General features: G+C 49.1%; 1 protein-coding gene and 1 long non-coding RNA gene across 5 annotated transcripts in view; one reads left to right on the top strand and one right to left on the bottom strand.

Annotated features, from left to right (window-relative positions):
- Positions 1–13,051: 13,051 nt before the first annotated feature.
- Tfap2a (transcription factor AP-2 alpha) overlaps positions 13,052–20,574 on the top strand; it is a 23,481-nt gene continuing 15,958 nt past the window's right edge. Inside the window, exon 1 of one of the 4 annotated variants that reach the window (XM_031358518.1) lies at positions 13,052–13,707. In XM_031358518.1, coding sequence (XP_031214378.1) covers positions 13,675–13,707 — 33 coding nt within the window. In that variant the 5' untranslated portion in view covers positions 13,052–13,674. Of the gene's footprint in view, positions 13,708–17,833; positions 18,137–20,118; positions 20,529–20,574 lie in introns of those variants that run through there. The other 3 variants (XM_031358517.1, XM_031358514.1, XM_031358516.1) reach the window with 3 other exon arrangements.
- LOC116081826 lies at positions 16,510–18,411 on the bottom strand. The gene is made up of 2 exons (XR_004115023.1): positions 18,025–18,411; positions 16,510–17,769 (listed from the first exon to the last, which is right to left on the bottom strand). It is a non-coding gene; the product is annotated as an uncharacterized LOC116081826 (long non-coding RNA).

Below are 20,574 nucleotides of genomic sequence, written 5' to 3'. Positions count from 1 at the left end.
CAAAGAAGAAAGACCTTGTGTCAAACAAGGTAGAAACTGAGGACCAACAGCTAAGGCAAATTGATCCTATCATTACCTTCACATTTGTACCGTGTCTACCCCCCAACCCCCAGGCATAATACCAACAGGAAGAAGCTAAAGATAGAAAAAATAGGTTTGAATGCAGGAGTTTCAAGCATATTGATGACTAAAGTTACATGTTAAGAATAGTCAGAAAGCCTTGATATGATAATAAAAACTTAATAATTTATATATTCAAGCCAAATGGCAATTAAGCTTTTATCATCAATAATTGCATGTAATCTGGGCATAGTGGCTCACACTGGCACACTCAGGAGGCTGAAGCAGGAGGACTGTAGGAGTTGAGCCAGTCTGAGCTATTTCTAAGACCCTATTGCAACAACAACAACAATAAAACCATGATAATAACCATAACAGTTGATAATAATCACACAGAAGATGGAAGTCAAAATAACTTTCATAATTGTACACATTGGGCTGAAATCCAGCTCAGCTGGTAAAGTGCTTGTCTAGAATATATGAAGCCATGAACTCGATCCCTGGCACCACATGAAACCGTGGGGTGGCAGGTATGACTCTAAACCAGATATGGTGTTGGATGCCTTGTAATCATAGGCTTTAAAATGTGGAAACAGGAGGATGATGAGTTCAAGGCCATCCTTAGCTTCATAGTAAGTCTGAGGCCTGCCTGGCACACATATGACCTTGCCTCCCTCTTCATCCCTCCTCTCAAGTTGTACATAACTGCATTTATGACCCCAGTGTCTTAGGGTTTTACTGCTATGAACAGATACCATGACCAAGGCAACTCTTTTTTTTTTTTCTTTTAAAGATTTATTTATTTTATGTGTATGAGTATAGTGTAGCTGTACAGATGGCCGTGAGCCATCATGTGGCTGCTGAGAATTGAACTCAGGACAGCCTTGCTCGCTCTGGCGTAATACACTGTAGTTGTCTTCAGATCCACCAGAAGAGGGCGTAAGATCTCATTACGGATGGTTGTGAGCCACCATGTGGTTGTTGGGATCCGAACTCAGGACCTTTGGAAGAGCAGTCAGTGCTCTTACCTGCTGAGCCATCTCTCCAGCCCCCAAGGCAACTCTTAAAAGGACATTTAATTGGGACTAGCTTATAGGTTCAAAGGTTCAGTCCATTATCATCAACAGAGGAACATGGAGGCATCCAGGCAGGCATGGTGCAAGAGGAGCTTAGAGTTCTACATCTTCATCCGAAGGCTGCTAGTGGAAGGCTCACTTCCAGGCAGCTAGCAGTAGGGTTTTAAAGCCCATGCCCACAGTGACACACCTATTCCAACATGGCCACACCTAATAGTGCCACTCCCTGGGCTAAGCATATATAAACCATCACACCCAGGCTGCATATGCTTGGAGTTTTCAAAAGTTGCTAAACTCTAAACCAACTAAACTTGAATCTTTGCATATTCTCCCTGGTCTTAGTAATTTTTTTCTAATTTAAAGATTTATTTTATTCTTTTAATTACATAAATAGGGAGATCTATGTGCACCTGAATGCTTGTGCCTGTTAAGGCCAGATGCATTGAGTCCCCCTGGAGCTAGAGATACAAGCCTTTGTAAGCTTCCTGATATAGGAGCTGGGATCTAAACTCAGTTGCTCTGGAAGAGCAAGGTGTGCCTCTTACCAGTGAGCCATCTCTCCAGCTCCTGGTCTAAGTGTGTTGATGGATTTCCCAGAAGCTTCTGAGCCCCCGTAGATAAGGATGTGAACCAGAAAGTGTGTGAATCTTTTTTATTTTATCAGGGGCAGGAATGATGACTTGGGTAAACATGCTTACTGCCATGCCTGGTGATTTGAGTTGATAAGAACACCTTGCTGGATTCTGTTCTCCACCATGTAGATGGATCCCAGGGATCAAGATCCAGTTGCTGGGCTTGGCTGCAAGAGCTTTTATCCAAAGAACCATCTATCTCACTTGCCCAAATGTGTGACTCTTAAGCCAAGATACATCCCTTTGGGCAAAGGAGGTTCCTGTCTTCTCTTTAGACACTTGGCTGCCTCATAACAAAACAAACCCTGAGAGGAATAGGGAGAGACAGCGACTTCCTCACTCCTCCTGTAGCCACAGACGGCCGTTTTTTATTTTGAAGTTACTATGGGACAGAGCACAATGGTTGGCCATTACAGAAACGAATTCTTTCTCGTCAGAGCTAATCAGACAACTGAAGCAGGTTTGCCAAGATGACAGAGAGCCGAGGTCATAGATTCCGATGATGAAACAGGAAACTCATTCACAAGCTTTTGGCACACTGACCTCTAAGTTGATGGCTTGGCTAGAGATGGGTATCTGGGTTTTCCAAAGTCTTTTTTTATTACCCTCCAGGAGAATGACTGAGTCTAAGAGCTAGATGAGACCTCAGAGAAGATCTTCCTGATCCTCCGACCTGTTGCTACTGGTTTCAAGTTTGAAGAATTTGGGACAGAGGGAATAAGGCATGACAGGATTATCCCAGAAGTCGTGGCAAAAGCCAGACCTCCCTCCTCATATCCACATTCTTTCTCTGGCCCTTCTTTCTGTCTATGGCTCCTTATAAGATTTCTTTGACTGTGCTTAAGGGACCTAAACTGCGGAACCTCCCCGCACTCCACACTCCTCCGCGCCCCTCCCCCCTCCCTTCAGCCCCACTCCCGTCCCAAATCCTGCACCAGAATTTAGCTTTATCCGTCAGTTTTCTAAAGGGACACACGAGGGCAGCAAAGGTTTAGGAAAAATATTTAATTCACTAGCCAACAGAAGTTCAAGACGTTTGGGAAAGGGGTTATTGGGGGTTTGTTTATTTGATGGCCCTGAGATTGATTGTTGTTTGTCCGTTTCAACAAGGGGTTGAGGACTTCGCCACGGTTCAATCAGTTTCTAAATGTACCTCTGCTAAGAAGTGGTGTAGAGCACTCCTTAGAAATAGGAACTATGGGCTAGTAAAGGGGATTAGCAGAACAAGGTGATTGCTACCAAGCCTGATGACCTGAGTTCAGTCCCTGGGGCCTACATGGTAGAAAGAGAAGCAAGATTTCGGTAAGCTGTCCTCTGACCTTTACAAATGAGCGCATGCATGTACACAATAAAGAAGTAAATAACTAAATGTTAAAACAGAAGCCTGTCCCTTTTGAATTCTAACATTGAATCACATCCTTACAGAAATTGTGAGCTTTGGTGTGGTGTGGAGATTAAGAATCAGGAAACTTGGGGACAGTTTCTTTTGGCTACAATCCTAAAACATTTTTATCGTATGGATTTTTTTTCTTTTTTGGTAAATTTTCTTTTTAAGCGCTTGCTCATTTTATGATTTCATTTCTTATTGTTGTTTCTCATTCATCCCTAATAAGTCTCAATCAAATTGTGACTACTGAATTTTCAACTGCTTTTCTACTATACTATGTCCCGTTGATTCCAAAAGGTAGGACGATGGCCTGATACAGCCGTGTGTGTGTGTGTGTGTGTGTGTGTGTGTGTGTGTGTGTGTGTGTGTGTAGCTCCAGTTACTCAGAAGACCTAAGACTATAGGATTGCTTACAGAAAAGGAACTGGGATGTGGACTGGGCAGACTGGAGGGGCTGGCACGGGACACATTGAAAGTGAAACCCTTGTTTTGTGACTTTATTGTCACAAAATATCAATTCTGTGTCTGGACTGTTTTTAAAAACATTTATTTTTCTTCTTTGTGTATATGAGTCTTTTGCACTTATGTATGTCTCTGCCTATGTAAGTGTCTGTGCATCCATGTGTGTGCCTGGTGTTCGTAGAAGCCAGTGGAGGCCATTGGATACTCTGAAAATGGCATTACAGGTGATTGTGAGCTGCCACCTGAGTGCTAAGACCTGAACTGGATCCTCTGCAAGAGGATCAAATGTTTCCGGTTTTGGTTTTTTGAGATAGGGTTTCTCTGTGTACCTCTTGTTATTCTAGAACTCACTCTGTAGACTAGGCTGGCTTCGAAATCAGAGATCTGCCTGCCTCTGCCTCCTGAGTGCTGGGATTAAAGGTATACATGTGTCCTCATCTAGTGTTCCTAACTCTAAAACGTTGCTCCGACCCACAATGTCCAGACTCTTTGCAGCACACGAAGGACACAGGCAGGTATAGATCTGCCTAATTAGGTGTCATCCATATTCTGGTTTTCTTTTCAGTAGAAGTTAGCTCCTTGCTGGGAAATTCTCATTCTCTCTCTCTCTCCCTCTCTCTCTCTCTCTCTCTCTCTCTCTCTCTCTCTCTCTCTCTCTCTCTCTCTTTCTCTCTCTCTCTCTCTCTGTCAGACACACACACACACACACACACACACACACACACACACAATCAACATTAGAGTAAAGAGCCTTTTCTCAACTTTGGAGTTCTGCACACTTCCTGCCCAAGATAGGCAATGGATACATAACATCACTGGTCATTCTATCCTCTCAGCTTACAAACATTCATTAGTCAAAAAAAAAAAAAAAAAAAAAAAAAAAAATTCTTATCAGGTCTTTAATCCAAGATACACATTAACTCCTTAGGAAATGTATATAGAGAGGACCGGCCACCAGCCTGGACATCCGACTACCTCTTCCACTAATAGTCTCAGTAGCTCTCATATCACTGTATAGGGGTGAACTGGGATCAGTATATTAGATTTGTACAGGGCTCAGTATACTCGCACTTCAAGTTTTACAAGGGACATTATGATAAAAGCCCTCACGTTCTCAAAGTCTGTTTCTGGTGGCTTCTTCCTCAGGGTAAAATTATGGAAAATGTTCTGTCTCTTTGGGAGTCTTGAGCCAAGCCACTGTTTAACCTCAAACACCACAAGTCAAATTTTCCCTATTGTACACTGGAAGTTGCCAAAGCTGTAGAATACCCATTTGTTAGCCTCTTTCTAGTAGTAAAGTTAAAGAACACGTATATATGTTAAAAATGATGCTTGAAATCATAGGACTTTTTGTATTAAATATTTGAATGAAATAGGAGTGCTTAAATTGGGTCTATTTTACATGCACATACTTATTCTGCATTGTACCTAATAGCTGCTTGACTATTCTAATAATAAAAAAAGGAGATTGTTTTAAATTCATATTCTTTTTTTAGTAAACATGAGCTTCATTCGAATTTAATTTTTCAAAAAATTAAAATGGAAGCTAGAAACAGCCAAATGCTGCTGTAAAACCCTTGTTGTATGAGGGTCATAGACAACTTTGCCTTTAAGAAGTTTCTGAGGTAAATGAAAACCAGTTTTTCATAATTAGAAATAAGCTATTTAGGCTGAAGACCACAATTATCTGAGTATCCTATAATTTGCATATTTTACATAGCACTTCTCCAAGTCAGAAAGTGTGTATAAATTGTCAGGTTTGTGTATTTGTTTTCAATCACTTTGGGGTGGGAGAAGGGGAAGCAGCCCCTTCCTTTCTGAGTGCCACTCATCAAAGGAAAATGATGAAATTCTCACATTCCCAGCCTCCTGGTTGAAATCATTTAATTAAAAAGGTTACACAATTTACTTTGTGAGCTTCAGAACCAGAGGGTTTAAGTTTGGGGACAGATGATGTCAGAGTGCTCTGTCCAAAATCCCCCAGACGTCTCCCACCTCAGTGGCTTGTATTTTATTTGGCTTTGTTAAATTGCCAATTTAAAACCTGAATAAAACTTACCATGTTGAAATAAAGATAGAGAAAAATACATTGCTGTTTGAAGGTCTCTCCAGGGTGCCAAGGTAGTATCAAATACTGTTTTATTGGGGGGTGGGATAAATGATTTTTAAAAACACACAGAAACAAAACTTCCCAGACTCTGCAGAACCACTATATCTGAAATGCAGAACTATCTGGCTTGTCATTTTGGGTGAGTTGGAGGCCAGCTTGCTCTACTAAGAAAGATCCAGGGCAACCAGAGCTATGTAGAGAGACTCTATCTCCAAAACAAAAACAAAGAAAGAAGAAAATAGATAGATAGAAGATGTATGTATGTATGTATGTATGTATGTATGTATGTATATATGGGTGGGTGGATGGATAGAGAGATAGATAGAAGATAGATGAATGGATGGGTGGATGGATGGATGGGTGGATGGATAGATGGATGGATAGATAGATAGATAGATAGATGGGTGGGTGGGTGGGTGGGTGGGTGGATGGATGGATAGGTGGATGGATGGATGGATGGGTGGATGAATGGGTGGGTGGATGGATAGAAAGATAGATAGATAGATAGATAGATAGATAGATAGATAGATAGATAGATAGATAGATAGATAGATAGATGATAGATAAGCAAACAGTGGTGACCCTTGCCTTTGATCCCAACATTAGGCAGAAGCTGGCTGATTTTTGAGTTAGAGGCCAGCCTGGTCTGCAGAGCGAGTTCTAGGACAGCTGAGGCTGCACAGAGAAGCCCTGTCTCAAAAACCAAAATACATACACACACATACATACATAAATACATACATACAGGCAGGCAGACAGACAGACAGATATATTGATGCTGGAGGTGGTGTGTCGGGCTAAGACAGGAGGGCTGCAATGGGTTTGAGGCTAACCTGGGCTACATAGTGAGACCCCCATCTAGAAAATAAGAGAAAGAAGACAACAGGAGTTAGGGGAGGAAGGCAGACGGAGGGAAGAACTCAGAGACTAAAATATAGAACTTTGGTTTTAATGGTAGTAGAGGTTTGTGCTGGAAGAACAATGGGGGTCCAGGGATCCCCTGATCTAGCGCCATCAGCAACAGATGAACCCCCTTAGAGGGACACAAGAGGCAAGTGTCTCAGCTTTCTAAAATAAAGCCCTTTAAATAAATAATTAAAAAGACAAGGAGGGTATTTCCAGATTAGAGTAATAACTTGAAAAGTCTCAGGCCACACCTTGCACCCCAGTCTACCGTCACTCATTTAAGATTAACTGAAAGCAAACTCAGTCCTGTGCGGGACTCGGATTCCCTCTCGTTCCGCGCTGCTACGAGAAAACGCGTGGAAGGACCTGGGTAAAGGGACCCAGGACAGAGCGCCGGCGACAGCAAGGGTTTTTCATGGCAGAAAGTTTTGAGGCTTCCTTCCCAGACTTCCAGGAGACTTGTTTCAAATTAGGAGACTCTCTGTCTCCACCAGCCTCTAAATTCTGAATGGGAAGGAGCCAGATCGGCTCCCCGCCCCCTGGCCCGGCAGGATTTGGCGCCGCTGTGCGCAGCAGGGACCATCAATCCCGAGGGGGCTTCCTATGCTCGGCGCCGCCCCCAGGCTGGACTCTAGCCACCAGCCTTGGCTCCCCCTGGAGCTGGGAGGATCAGAGTCTCTGGGCTGGGGGCTGGGACGTACAGATGGCCGGAAACACTTGGTGTCCCGTTCTTGACAGGAGGCGACCCCCACCTGTTTGCTCACGAATGGTCCAATTCAGGCAAAAACACCTCTGCTAGAGGTCGGACTCCGCCAGAGGCATGGGATGAGCCACAGGGGCATACATCCTCCTGCAGATTAAGGTGCCGAAGGGACAACAGCCTCGGGCCACGAGCTGCGTGTAGAGCCCCCTGGGCCTACAGCCTTTAGGGTGGTTAAGTAAAATTTAGCCTGTTGCGGAACTGGGCCGCTGCTGCAGGAAAAGGCGTCCTAGCTGCAGTGTCCAGGACACCTACTTTATGCTCAGATAGAGAAAAACTGACCCAGGAGAGGGAGGATTCCGGAGAGGGCGCTACGACAGAGCCAGATAGTGGTCAGCAAACAGCTCGGAGAGATTGGGGGTGGGCAGCATGGAACAGAGAGAGAAATGTCTCCTCCTAACTTAGGGGAAAGAGAAAGAGTAGCAGCAGATTTTAAAAGTCAGCCTCTGTGAGCACAGTGGTTAGGAGCACTTGCTCTCCCAAAGGACCCTGGATCAGGTGCTCACACCCTCACTGGGCTGCTCACAATAATCCTGTAACCTGTTTTGGCTGCTACAGGCACCTTCGAAAACAGGACACACACTTAAAAAAATAATTTAAAATATTTTCTTTAAACATTGCTCCAAGTGTGTAGTAGCAGTGCAAGGAGCAAGACAAAGCAGCCCTTAAAATATCAATGGCCGGGCCCAATTCTCACGATATTCATCAGAGTGGCATCTCGGAGCTTGCATAGTTTAACAAGTTCCCAGCTGATATTGACTTTCCCCTGGAAAGCTTGCAGGCTGGCAGTACCTGTTTTGTTTTTTATTATTCTTCAATACTGGGGATCAAACCCATGGCCTCTCCCTATGCTATCCTCTTGAAATATTTTGCTTCTAACCTCCTCGGAGACATTCTTATGTAATTGCACTGGAAAGCTGCTTGGAAAACTCTCCAGGTGACCTTGTTGTAGAGCAAAGCCAAGGCTCTTTAGTCATTCATTGCTCCCAGGAAAGCTTTTTAGCTGGGGGAAGGGACCAGGGTCACCCCACCTTAGGCTTTTGAAGATCCTAATAATTCCCTAGCTTCTGACAAACACACTGTCACATCTCACCGAGGCTCAAGGGCTCAAGCCCGGGGACTCTGCTTTCATGAGCTATATGGGAGTTGTAAAGGGCGACACAACTTCTCCCAGGCCTTCAACAAGTACAAATGAGAATTCCATATTGGAAATTCTTTCAGCCGGATCTGAGGCAAACTTATAACTCCCTTCGTCTCTCCGGACTCAGGCTGGGTTTTTTTTAGGACCTTATATGATTTCTTAAAGGCTAATGGTCATAGACTCGGCGACTAACAGACACAAAGACTCCCTAGTTTAGGGTGGCTTGCATGCATGCATAGGAGTTCAAACTCCCGAATGTTTATGTGTATGTTTCATGGATCATGATGGGAGAAAAGAAAGTCCAGGGGTAGGGGTGATGAGTTAGGACACAGTTTTGAATGCTCAGGTACAAACTCAAGTGTTAGTTATAGCAAGGTATGAAAAGTGATACCAAGACAGACAAAGCAGTCTAAAAGGAAGAATTCCTTCTCATAATTTGCTTGTTTGTCTGAAAGCAATGGAGAGGCAGGCAGAGGCACCTGGGTTGAAATCCCCCTCCCCCCAGTCATCCCAGCCATCCCAGGCTGTGAGCTTGTCTACACAAAGCTCCTCTCATCCCGCTTTAAACCTGGAAAATTTTAGAAGAAGACTCCAAGGCTTGTGGGTGAAGACAAGGATCTCTTATGGTGTCTTAGGACAAAACTTTCCCTTTTTGCCTTGATGTTTAGTGGGTACCAACTGACTCTGTCTTAATCGTTTCCCCTCCAGAACGCATTCAGATGTGTTCCACTGCATGAGGCAAAGTCCAGTGGCACCAGTCAGGAATTTCATGAGCACCCCTGCAGCCAAGGGACAGTAAAAGGGACTCACAGTTTCTAAGAATTCATCCCCTTCCCCCCCCAATTCTCTCATCTATTTTGAAGGGCTTTAAGGGCATCTGAAGACTTGAGGAGAACTAGTATTATTATTGGGTGGGGGGGGAGCAGGTGGGTTCATTCCACAGGGCCAAGAGAGGGGACTCTGCACCTTGCCTGACCCAGTCCTGGATGCCGACTGGCTGAGCTCTTCTGCCATGTTCCTGCTCCAAAGCTCAGGCTACCCTGGTCTTTCTTGGCCTGTCAGGACAAGGCACGATGGGGACTCCTCACTGTGGCCAAATGATTTACTCTTCAAGGAAGAAGTTAGAATAGTTTCCACTTCTTCTAACCCCTCTCATGCTGCCACTCACCACACCACTCGTGGTTCCCCAGAGTTTCGCTCCCAGGCAGATCACTTTATGACACGGTGTGACAAGTGGTGATTTTGTTCCTCTTTTGATGGCAGGATTGCTTTGTAAACAGAAGCACAAACTCGTTCTGATAGTGGTTCCGCACCAGTGCACCAGCAGCCCTGGCACGGCAGGCGGGCGGGCGAGTCAACCGCTGCACCTGTCGCCCAGGGCAGAGAGGGCCCGGAGGCCAGGCGTGAAAGGTCTGCACCCAGGGGTGGCGGTTCCTCTAGCCTTCAAGGCACATCCTCAGCCACTGGGCCTTTCTTTCTAGTACACACCTAGGGCTTTTTGCCCAGCATGGCTCTTTCTACTGACACCAAGAAGTGATAATGTGGAGCAGCCCGGTTATACTCCAAGGTCTCAGGTCCTTAATTCAGCACCTTTGCAGAGGGAGGTAGCTTCCTTCTCTTGTGGTTTCCTGGTAATCCTCTTTTTTTTTGCTTTAATCCCACGGGAGAGTCCAGAGGGTTTTGGGGCCCTGGAGACATCGTTTCCAAGGAAGGCCTCAGGTACAGTGGGAAAAATGCCACTTCTTTCTTTTCCATCTCCCTCCTGGCTCAGACCCTAAGAGCTAGTTTACTATTCAAAGTTAAGTTGAGTTTTCTCTGGCCCAAGGGAAGCCAGGAAGATAAGCAGTGAAAGAAGGCGGTGCTTATTTATTCAGCTAAGGGGGAAAGTGAACCATACACAAGTCACCCCACAGGTGGCTTTAGAGTTACCCACTGTTTAGTCTCCGATCCAGATTCTGAAGTACTTTTAAGGGACATTGGGGTCCAGCGCTGGAAGTTCCTCATCAGATCGGCAAAGGAGAAATGACAAGGAGTTGTGGTGGCCCTGAGGTGAATGAAAATGAAGTGCAGAGACTTAATTTTAACAGCATATTCCTTTTGCGGTTTGGGGGCTGGTGGTGCTAAAGTAGAGCTTCGGGTCAGGAATGGATTCTTGTGCATTTGATACTCGGGCCTGGCAGAGACCCAACTCAGCTTTACCTGCAGCTGAAGTTGTGTGCCATCTATCATCTGATCTCCTCTTTCCCAGAGAGCGAGTTCTGGAAGGACACAGAAAGTCTGTGATCCGGGGCTAAGTCTTAAGGGCAGGTTAGATGCAGAGCCAGCATCGCTGCCTCTCTAGGAAGAGTCTTAAGCCTGGTGCGGCATGAAGCAGGAAGGAGGTTCAGGTTTGTCCTTCCATCTTGTCCTGGGCACTGCGGGGCGTCTGAGTGCTTCTGCTCCATAGAAGACAGATGAGATGAGGTGTAGATATGGAAGCTGGTGTCTGGGGAACTGGAATTTAGGTGGACCCAGCTTTGAGGAGGTAACCTTGGGAGAGACCTTACACAAATATTCCAGCCTTGGGGGCAGGGGTCTGCAGTGAGGAAAATGGAACTGGTCTCATCTTGACTTGAACTGGTTTTGAGTACTGTAGATGCAAAGTGTCTTTGGAATGGGAGGACTGGAGCCTTTGGGGTGCTCATATGGTCACGCTCTGGTAGTCACCTCACCTGCTAAAGGGATTTGCTCATGTCCCCCTCCTGAGTTCTTACCAGTCACCCATTTTAAAATGAGCACACTGAGTTTCAAGTAAATCCAGAATCTTGGCTAAGACCACTGAATCAACCAATGAAATGCACAGAACCGATGTGGACTTTAAGGTTTCAGCTAGAAACTCTACTTCTAGATCTTTTTTTCTCTTTTCCACTCTTCTTCCTTCCACCCTCCAGCGTCTAATGAGAGATCCTCAAGGCTCGCCTTCCCAAGGTCCAGGCTCTTTGATTTCCAGTTTTTCTCTCTGCTCTGAGCAGCGATTGACTTTGCACACAGCACCACCACTACCACCACCATGGTCTTGCTTGCCTCTTCTGGCATGCATCACCTTGCCCTGCCAACAAAGAACACCCAGGGTGGAGATGGCTCTCCTTAAGCCCCACCCCAGCCTGGCACTTGTCTGTTAGGTCTTTCAGGACCGGGCCAGGCCTAATAAAGGGGGTGTTCTATGGATCCTAGGGAAAAGCAGGGCAAACGGGACCTGTAACCATCGCACACTTGCAAGCAAGCAAGCAAGCAAGCAAGCAAGCAAGCAAGCACAGGAAACCATAGAGAGCTTCAAACCCTGCGCCCACCTGAGGCTTGGGCTACAATAAGAAATAGGTTTCACAAGTTTGTTTTCAACAGTCTATTTAGAAAAAACAAAACAAAAACAAACCAAAAAACAAAACCAAAAACAAAAATCAGGGAGGGTTCAGTGTAGACATTCATGAGTTTAAAACACCATTTGACTATTCGTTGTCATTAAAACAAAATAAAGGGAATACAACCCCCCAAAACTCCACCTACAAACAAACTCCAAACTTGTTGAGCAAGGTTTTAAGACAGGTCCAAGAAAGTTTCCAATCAAGTAGAAAATCGGCCCAGAGATGAAAGGCCAGCAGATTAAGGGACGATTAAAACTCTGAAGGGACTCCAAAGAGAGACACCAACACTCCTCCCCTCGGCACTCAAGTGGGGCGCACCATCTAGGCCAGCCTCCCCGCCAGAGTAGGAAGGAGGAGTTTTGGGGTGGAGACGTCTTCTCCACTCTGCCATTCACAGCTGACCTTTTACATATATTTGCTGACATGTCAGAGAAATGATTGGAGACCGGTTCTTTGTTCCTTCCCAAGTCCCCGCGATAGTAGCTCCAGGAGAATGATTGAGGCTGTCCTGGGTGCTCCAGGCTTGCGCTCTGTACAACTCGAAACCTCATGGTCCCCGAGAAAGGGGCTGCCGCAACTGTGAGAGCAGGACGCCCACCCCCCGGGCGAATCTCCTCTCGCCTCTGCTCCTGCCCAGGTGTGATTGCTGACAGAGATGAGCGAGCAAGATGGGAGCCCCAAATCCTGTGGCTTCTTTTAAACTCCCCTCTAATTAGAAACAGCAGTGAAGTCACCTGAACGATTTTATCTGTCATGGGAAAGCAAACCCTAACCCCAAACCTCAGCTGCCTATCCCAGAGCCACCAACGCCCTGTTCTCGCTTTTAAAAGTTTTTAATGAAAAAGATAAAGAGCCTGAAAGTCATAGGGGTTTGGGGGCGGGGGGTGGGCAGGGAACCGTGAACCTGAGTTGCTGGGCTTTATTATACTTAAGTGTTAAATATTCCAAAGTGAAAGGCATGTGTGTTTGTAGCCCTCCCCCTTCCCAACCCTTTGCCCATGGGAGGAGACTAAATCTCATAGGAGACAGAAGTGAAGCAGAATTGCGAATATCTTCACCTATTGAGCAACACTTGATCTGGAATCCACCGCTGAGGCCGCCCCGGGGGTGGCAGTCAGATCCGCTAAGGCTGGCAGCGCCTTGAAGATCGTGGGCGGGTGTGGAGGAGGGGGCGGGGACCCTGTCCCACCGTTTGCGTCCAGGTGCGCCCAGACTCTCCACGGGCCCTTTCTCCAGGTCTGGCCCAGCCCCCAGCCCCTCCCCCACCTCTAACGCAAAAGTTTCGGGGGCGAGAGAAAGGGTGGAATGAGCTTGCCGACGTCCCCACTACACGAGTGCTCAAACAAACGCTCACACCCGCGTGGGACTCAGCAACCTTCAGCAGCCAGTCCCTGGCTTCGGTTCACTGGCCAGGGACTGACCGGGAAAGCGGGTTAGGGCTGTTGGGAAAAGCTGGAGCTGATGGTGAGATTGCCGTGGCTATAAATCCATCACTTCCCAGGTCAGCTCAGAGAGGTGCTGGGACTGGAGCTGGCAGAGTGAATTCCTTAGGCCAACGCGCATGCGTCGGCAGGTAGCAACCTAGCTCTTTATGACCAGGTGAGATGTTAGTGAGCAGGTTAAAAAAAAATAAATAAATAAATAAAAAGGATTTGTCTAAGCGATTCCAGGGAGCCGGCCCGGCTGAGCCCTCCAGCCCATGCCCGGCGGGGACCCGTCGCCAGGAGCGCCGAGCCGCGATGTCCATACTTGCCAAAATGGGGGACTGGCAGGTACGGGGGTTTGCCTTGGCTGGGGCTGAGGTGGGCGGGGGTGGAGCGGAGGAGGGGGCCGGGAGTGGGGAGGCGGAGAAGTGCCGTGGCCCAGGGCAGGGGAGTCCTCGGTGAGGCACGCCTGGCAGCGCCCAAAGAGTGCTCCCAGGAGAGAGAAGACTGGACAAACCAGCGCAGGCAACAGCCTCGGAGCTGGGGGCCAAGAGCGCGTCCCTCGGGGCCAGAATCCGGGAAAAGTCCGGCTCAGGTTCCACAGGTGGCCCCTGGGGTCACTCGTGGTTTGATCTCCAGCCATTTTCCCACCCCCATCCCAGCAGAAACTTGGGTGGATGACTAATTAAGAAGTGGGGAGGGACGCCGGGCTGGAGGTGTAGGTTCCCCCGATGGCTCTGCCTTCTGCTTCGCCCCTAGACCTGGCGCACCTGACCGGTTGGTATCCTGCGTTTTGGGGACCTTGGAGGGTGAAATAAAAAGACGCCCTGATGGCCAGAGATAGCCGGGAGAGCTAGCTCTCTCTCTCTCTCTCTCTCTCTCTCTCTCTCTCTCTCTCTCTCTCTCTCTCTCGGAGAGACACTTTTTAAAGTTTGCCTTAAGTTTAGCTGTTCTCTCAGTCGGCTTCCTAGGGTAGATTTCCGTTGTTGGTCTCCAGAATTGCGGCGATGAGTAAAGCCAGCGAATTTTCGGTTTTAGAACCTGCCAAAGGTGACCCTGCTAGGTCGTGGACTCTTCAAAGCGGAGTAGGCGCCGGGTCTGGCCTTTCCCGAGCCACAGACCCCTGCACCCACCCTGGGAACACATTTCCTGACAGGGAAACAAGGGCGGCTCTAGCTAGGTTGAAGTAGCATGCCGCCAATCCCCAGTCGAGGATTTCATAATAGGAACCGCGGGGCCCTGTTTTTTGCCCGAGCCAACCAAAGGCCTGGTTAGAGAGACGTTCTCTAAGCCACAAGCCTAAAGGGCAATTTGAACCAAGGGCTTCGACCTTCCCAAAGGGAAAACAAAAACAAAAACAAAACACAGAGCTGGAAGCTTTGCTCCTTCCAGGGCAAGGCGCTGGAGTGGAGCTTTCTTTCTGCCTTTGGCCTGAGAGCTCAGCCTTATAGTTCTGAGAGGTGTCATCTTCATTACATTGTCTGGAATTGGAGAAAGGGAGGCATTTGGCTGTTTGTTTCCCCCTTATATTTATTACTTTTATTAGTTGAGTGAATACTTTTATACACTCTCTAGTTAAACCTATTAAATAATATTCCTTTGTCAAACTTAGATGACTTTGCTTAAGGATGAAAGTTTCACACCAAACACAAACGTTAGAGCCTACTCCCTTCTCACACCATACCGTCTGTACCTAACTCTTTCTGGGTGCCGAAGCTTGGGGCTGTTGGAGCTAGATTCTGAAGAAATCTACAGGAGGTGAGAAGGTGTCCACTGCCCAGAGTGGGCTATGGTTGGGACCAGGCCTTCAGGGAGTCGTGCTAGGTTTTGAAAGCCAGAGGTTACCAAAGAAAAGTGGCACGGTGGAGCCCAGGGCCTGCTGCGGAGAGCCTACAGTTTGGCAAGTGGCTGTAGGCCTGAATCTGGGGCTGAGGGCCAGTGGTTTTGAGACCTATGGGAACAGATCTACCAGGCTTGGCCACGTGAACATCCCTCATCTCGGTAGATGTTGACAATCAGAGAACTGAAGATTATTCTGACCCATGTTTCTTTGTTTCTCCTGATGTCCCTGCCTCGGTATAGTTCATTCCCCCAGGTCAGGCCTACATCCTCAGCTCTAACTCTAGGCTGCTATCCAAGGGAGCCACGGCCCCTGCCCAGCTGCAGAACAGACACAAGAGATGAGTTGTGGTAATGAAGCTCATGCAAGCGTGAGTTTCCAAGCTCAGGGGCTACCCGACCTCTCTCCTCAGCCTTTCATCCGCGCCCACACTGCGGGGCGGCGGCTTTGGCCGCCCCGAGCTGGCAGGCCCAATCTACACGTCAATGGTGCCCTTGGCGGGAGTACAACGCCAGTTTAGAAGCCTTTAGCTGATTTGGAGCCAGAGATCCTCCGGGCTCTGAGCTCCAGGGACAGGGGAGGCGATGGGGGTGTGTGTCAGGGTAGAGAGCAAATAACCCCTTAAGCGCCTTTCTCTAGGTCACAACTGAAGTAAAAGAAAGCGAAACTTACAGGGTTCCCGCAAGCACCCTGTCGAGCCCGCAGGATGTAAAAACCCCTGCTTGCAGGTCTTGGAGCCGGCCCACAGGTCATAGGGCACCGGACTGTGGCTGCTTCTGGGAAAAGTGGAGGTGCTGGCCCCTCCCAGAGGCCGAGCTCCAGGTTTTAAGCCATTTTACAGTTCAGTTGAGCTTGGGGAAAACCTTGGGGAGCCTTGCTTAGAAATTGACCATTTTTCTGGGCAGAGTGGGGTGCCAAGCTTCTACACCTGTCAGCCAAAGGGCTACTTAAATATGGAAAGGCATCTCTAGGGGGTACCCACGGCCGTGGGACTTTGGAATTCACTTGTCAGCTCTGGCCATGTCTCTGGCTTCTGGGGAAGAGACTCTAGCTTAGTTAGGTAAGGTCTTGGGGGAAGAAGAATTGCACCTCTTCAGTTTTGAGTGGCGACTGGGGCTCTCCTCTTCTCTTGCTTTTTTCCCACCTGTTAGCGAACACTTGTTTTCCTCCCTATGAAGGATTCACTATTCACTATGGAAATCGGGGAGGACTGGAAATATGGGGCGTGGCGGGGGGGGGGAAGAATCAAAGAAAAGGAAAGAAGGAAGAAAAACCAAAGAAAAAAGAACCAGATGAACCAAAGGTCTCTGAGGAGATCTGCCGTCCTTAAGCAGTTTGCCACAATTAGCAGGAGAAAGACAGATAAAAATATTTTTTAAGTGCTAGTGGGAAAACTCAGCCTGAGAAATCCCTCTATATCAAAGTGTCACATTAAAGTCTTTAGTTTTGTCCCCTTTACTTTAAAATAATTGCTGTAAGGGAGGAAGGGTCCCGGCGGAGTGAGTAATACCCTGGGTGGTGTTGGAAAAGCTAGGAGTGGTCAACTTGGGGAAGGGGTGTCTCCCGCCTTCAGGTTCTTCACCAGCCGGCCATTGCGCCTCCAAAACGCCGGCGTTAGTAACATCAAATCATGAAGGATCGCGTCCTTCTTTAATTAAAACGGAGAATCTTGGGAAAACTGGAGCCGATTAGCACAGGAAGAGTTGGTTCCCAATGTTTTATTTGGATGCGTGTAGGACACCGCTTGGAGAGTGGCAGGAGCTTATGGCTCACTCCAGAAGGGGCTGTGCATTAGCATCCTAATTCTGTGTTGTTGTCCACGGTGCACCTGGGAAACCTTACAGTCCAAACGCCCCGATGAGTAAGTCAGCTCGCTTCAGCTTCATACAAACGGGAGGAAAATCATTTAACCTCCTGATCTGTCGAGTAACCTCTTCAGGGTACAACTTTTATTTTACACGTAGCAATTACGAGATCACAAACCCCAACCGAGCCACCGGAGCGGGTTGGCAGAATCTCCAACCTGGGGGGATGGGGGGAGCGCAAAGCTAATAAAACTCCCAGGGTGCTGCAGCCCGAGGTGGGTAACAGCCGTGAGCGGAGGTGATCTCCAGTTGGGCAAAAATCCTGGAGCGACTTTGCTGGTCCTGGTTTGGTGGTTACGGTTCATTGCGAAAGGGATAATGATTTCTAATAAAATCGGACGGGGACGAAAGGCAGATAGTGGCGATTGTAGTAAGAGTGGGAGGTGGGGTGCTAAAAGTTGGTCCCCAGGCGCCGCCGCTGGTACCCTGCGTAGTACAGAGCTTTATCCAAAGCATCTTTGGCTAGCAGGACCCGAAGACAGGCAAAGGGGAAAGGGATGAAGTTGGGGATAGGGGCCGCTGGAACAGGGCTGGAGCTCTACGCAGAGTTGTTGGGTTTGCAGGCTGGCAAGCAGGCGTGTGTGTGCTCTGGGAGCAAGTTCGCAGCAAGAAGAGGCCTTTATACCTGGGTCGGAGCGGCCGGCGGCAGATTGTGGTCCTGGCGAGCAATTGGACTATTGTTGATATGCTAATGAGGCGATTAGACTGTTCAAGAGGAGCAGAGAAAGGGAAAAGTTTCTACCATTAGAGGGAGATCTCTGAGCGCACACGGGAGCGCTCTAACCCTTCTCTCCTCCTCCCTCCTCGCCCTTCTCCTCCTGGCCCTCCTCCTCCTCTACCTCCACCTCCTCCTCCTCCTCCCCCTTTCCTACCCTTCTCCTCCTCCTCGCCCTCCTCTCCTCCTCCCCCTCCTCCTCCTCCTCTTTTGCTCACCGCCCGCAGCCCGCACTTTGCGCTAACCCAGAGAGTAGCTCCGCTGGGGTGCGAGGCGCAGAGGGGGCAAATCCGATCACGCCGATCCATGAAAATGCTTTGGAAACTGACGGATAATATCAAGTACGAAGACTGCGAGGTAAGCGCGGCGCCGGCTCAGTCATCTTGCGGCCACAGGCTTGGAGATCGACCCTCCCTCTCCTCCTCCTCCTCCTCTCCACGCAGCTGGCTGCGAAATGCGAGTGGGACAAACTTAACACCCGCGCAGCTCCCAGCCCTTCAGTTCGCCGGAATAGCACGGGGGAAGACGCTGGAGATGGTGGACACGGATCTCGCTTCTTTCACTTTTGTCTTTCGAAGCCCGTGTCCCACTTTCTCCCCCCCTTTTTTTTTTCTGCTTACTTTTGGTTCTGCCTGAGAATGTAAGGAAGAGAGGAGCTTAGCTTGGGTTAAAAAAAAAAAGCTGGCAACTGGGCACGTGCCTGTGCACTCTGGTGTGTTTTGAGCAAGATCCTGGGGGTGCCTACAGTAACAGGAAGAAAAATAAAAGCATGTTCTCCCTTTCACTCCCTCTCTGACATTAGTACCCCTTTTTTCCCATTCATTCTTTCCTTTCTTCCTAAAGACATTCCCTTCTTGCATTTGGAGCAGGGCCCACACACTTCGCCCTGACCTGTAAGGCGGGTTCGGCTTGGGAGCCCTCACGTCAAGCCCTTGGTGTCACTCTTTAGCTTCTATGGTCCTTGAAGTTCTAAGCAATTTCTCCCGCCGAGCTTTGGGGTGGACACACCCCACGGTGGTGGTTGGGTGCGGGTGCTTTACCAGCCTCTGGGAGTCCGGAGAGGGGGGGATCCCCCCTTTACCTGCCAGTACTTAGCGGCGGGACCCTGAAATCCTAGGGCGAATACCGATCGTCTTCAGTTGCCGATAGTCTGCCGGGATCACAGAGGATTCTCCCTTGGGAATCCATTTTAAAACCCAGGGCCTCAGAGCATAACTTTTGGGATAGCCAGGGAGGCATGGAAAAAAAACCAACGGCTTGTGCGAGGAGAGAGGGTGACCTCAGCCTTGTGTTTTGTTTTTGTTTTTGTTTTTTTACAAACCCCACTGAAAGGAGCTGATGAGTGCGTGGTGTGACGGAGGGGTGGGAAGCCCGTGATTATCCAAATCTGTAGTAGCCTTGACTTTCCGCTGTTCTTTTGCTTTATTTCTTTTTTTCTTTTGGCATTCGGAGCTGGGGATTCCGGCTGAAACGTCTGCTCGCGGGCGCGCAGAGGCAGAAATTCTGTCTTCACTTGAAATCAGAAACTGGGTTTACGCGAAGGAAGTGTCACTCGCTCCCTCCCCTCCCCCTTTGCTTTTAAAATAAAGTGCTTTTTACGTCTTTCTCCTTTCCCGCTCTCCCTGTACTCCTCTCCATTCCCAACCTGGCGGATGGGACACCAGGTGACAGACATCCCCACAGACAAACATTCTCTGGGGGCTCCTGTGGTGTGCCGGGAGGGGCCCAGGAACCCCACGTTGGATCAGGCAGCTTTGTTTTCTAGGCTAAGGTGACTTTTGCCGGCAGGCCTAGGTTCTACTGTGACTCTTCAAGAGCAGTTTTTTTTTCCCCCTTAGGGGTCGGGGCTCCCTTCCCAGACTGATGCTTTTTCACTTTCTTGGAACCCAGAAGTCAGTTCGGGGTAAAAGCGCCCAGAATGGGAGTGTTAAGAACCATTGTGTAGCTGTACACACCAAAGGGATCTCGAGAATAGGGAGCGAGATGAACTTGAACCCCCCAGAGGGACTCTGGAGGTGCACGAGAGAAGGGTGGGAGAGAGGTGTGGTGGGATTGGGGTGGGAGAGAAGAAAAAAAAAAAAGTCTGGGCAATTTCAACACGTTTGGTAGCGGCGGGATAGCCAGCGCTGGAGCAGGGATTTCGGGTTTCCGAGCGGGCTTGGAGTTGTCTGATTTGGCTGAGGCTCTGCAGGGACACGCAAGAGGCGAGGTGCCGCTTGTTCCGACAACCAGGCGGGCAGACTAGCAGTGGCGACGCGCGGGGAGAGCTAGCCCTGTCATCTAGGGGGTGTCGGCGGGAGTGGCTCAGCCAGTCCGACGGGTTTGTGCAGGGAGCCAGGAGCCCTCGCCAGAGGCGCCCAGGCTGGGCCGCTTCGCGTCTGTGCGCGCCCGGGGCCGCGTCCGGGCTCGGGCTCCCGCTCCCGGAACCCGGTCCGGGGACCAACCGAGATCGGAGCAGCCGCTGCCGACGGGCACAGGGCTCCGAGGTCCTAGGGAAGGCGGCTCGAGACCAGGCGGAGGATAAGGGTTAGCGAAGCGGGCGGGTTGCTCCCAGGCGGGACGCCGGGCCATGGAGGAGCAGCGAGGCAGCGGGCAGCCGAGTCCCGAGTCCCAGGCCCCGCTGCGCAACAGAGAATCCCGCGGCCGGAGAGCGGCTGGAAGCACCTCCCAGGCGCACAACTCGGTGGGCAGCCGCCAGCGGGTCCCGGGAGCTCCAGCCCGAGGCGCGCGACCCCCGCTCCATCCCGAGGTCTGCCCTAGCCTTTTAGGTCCGATTGTCCTCCCTCGCTTCCTCT

Source organism: Mastomys coucha, unplaced genomic scaffold (assembly GCF_008632895.1).
Source record: "Mastomys coucha isolate ucsf_1 unplaced genomic scaffold, UCSF_Mcou_1 pScaffold7, whole genome shotgun sequence".
Taxonomy (NCBI): Eukaryota; Metazoa; Chordata; class Mammalia; order Rodentia; family Muridae; genus Mastomys; species Mastomys coucha.
This window is presented reverse-complemented; position numbering and strand designations above follow the sequence as displayed.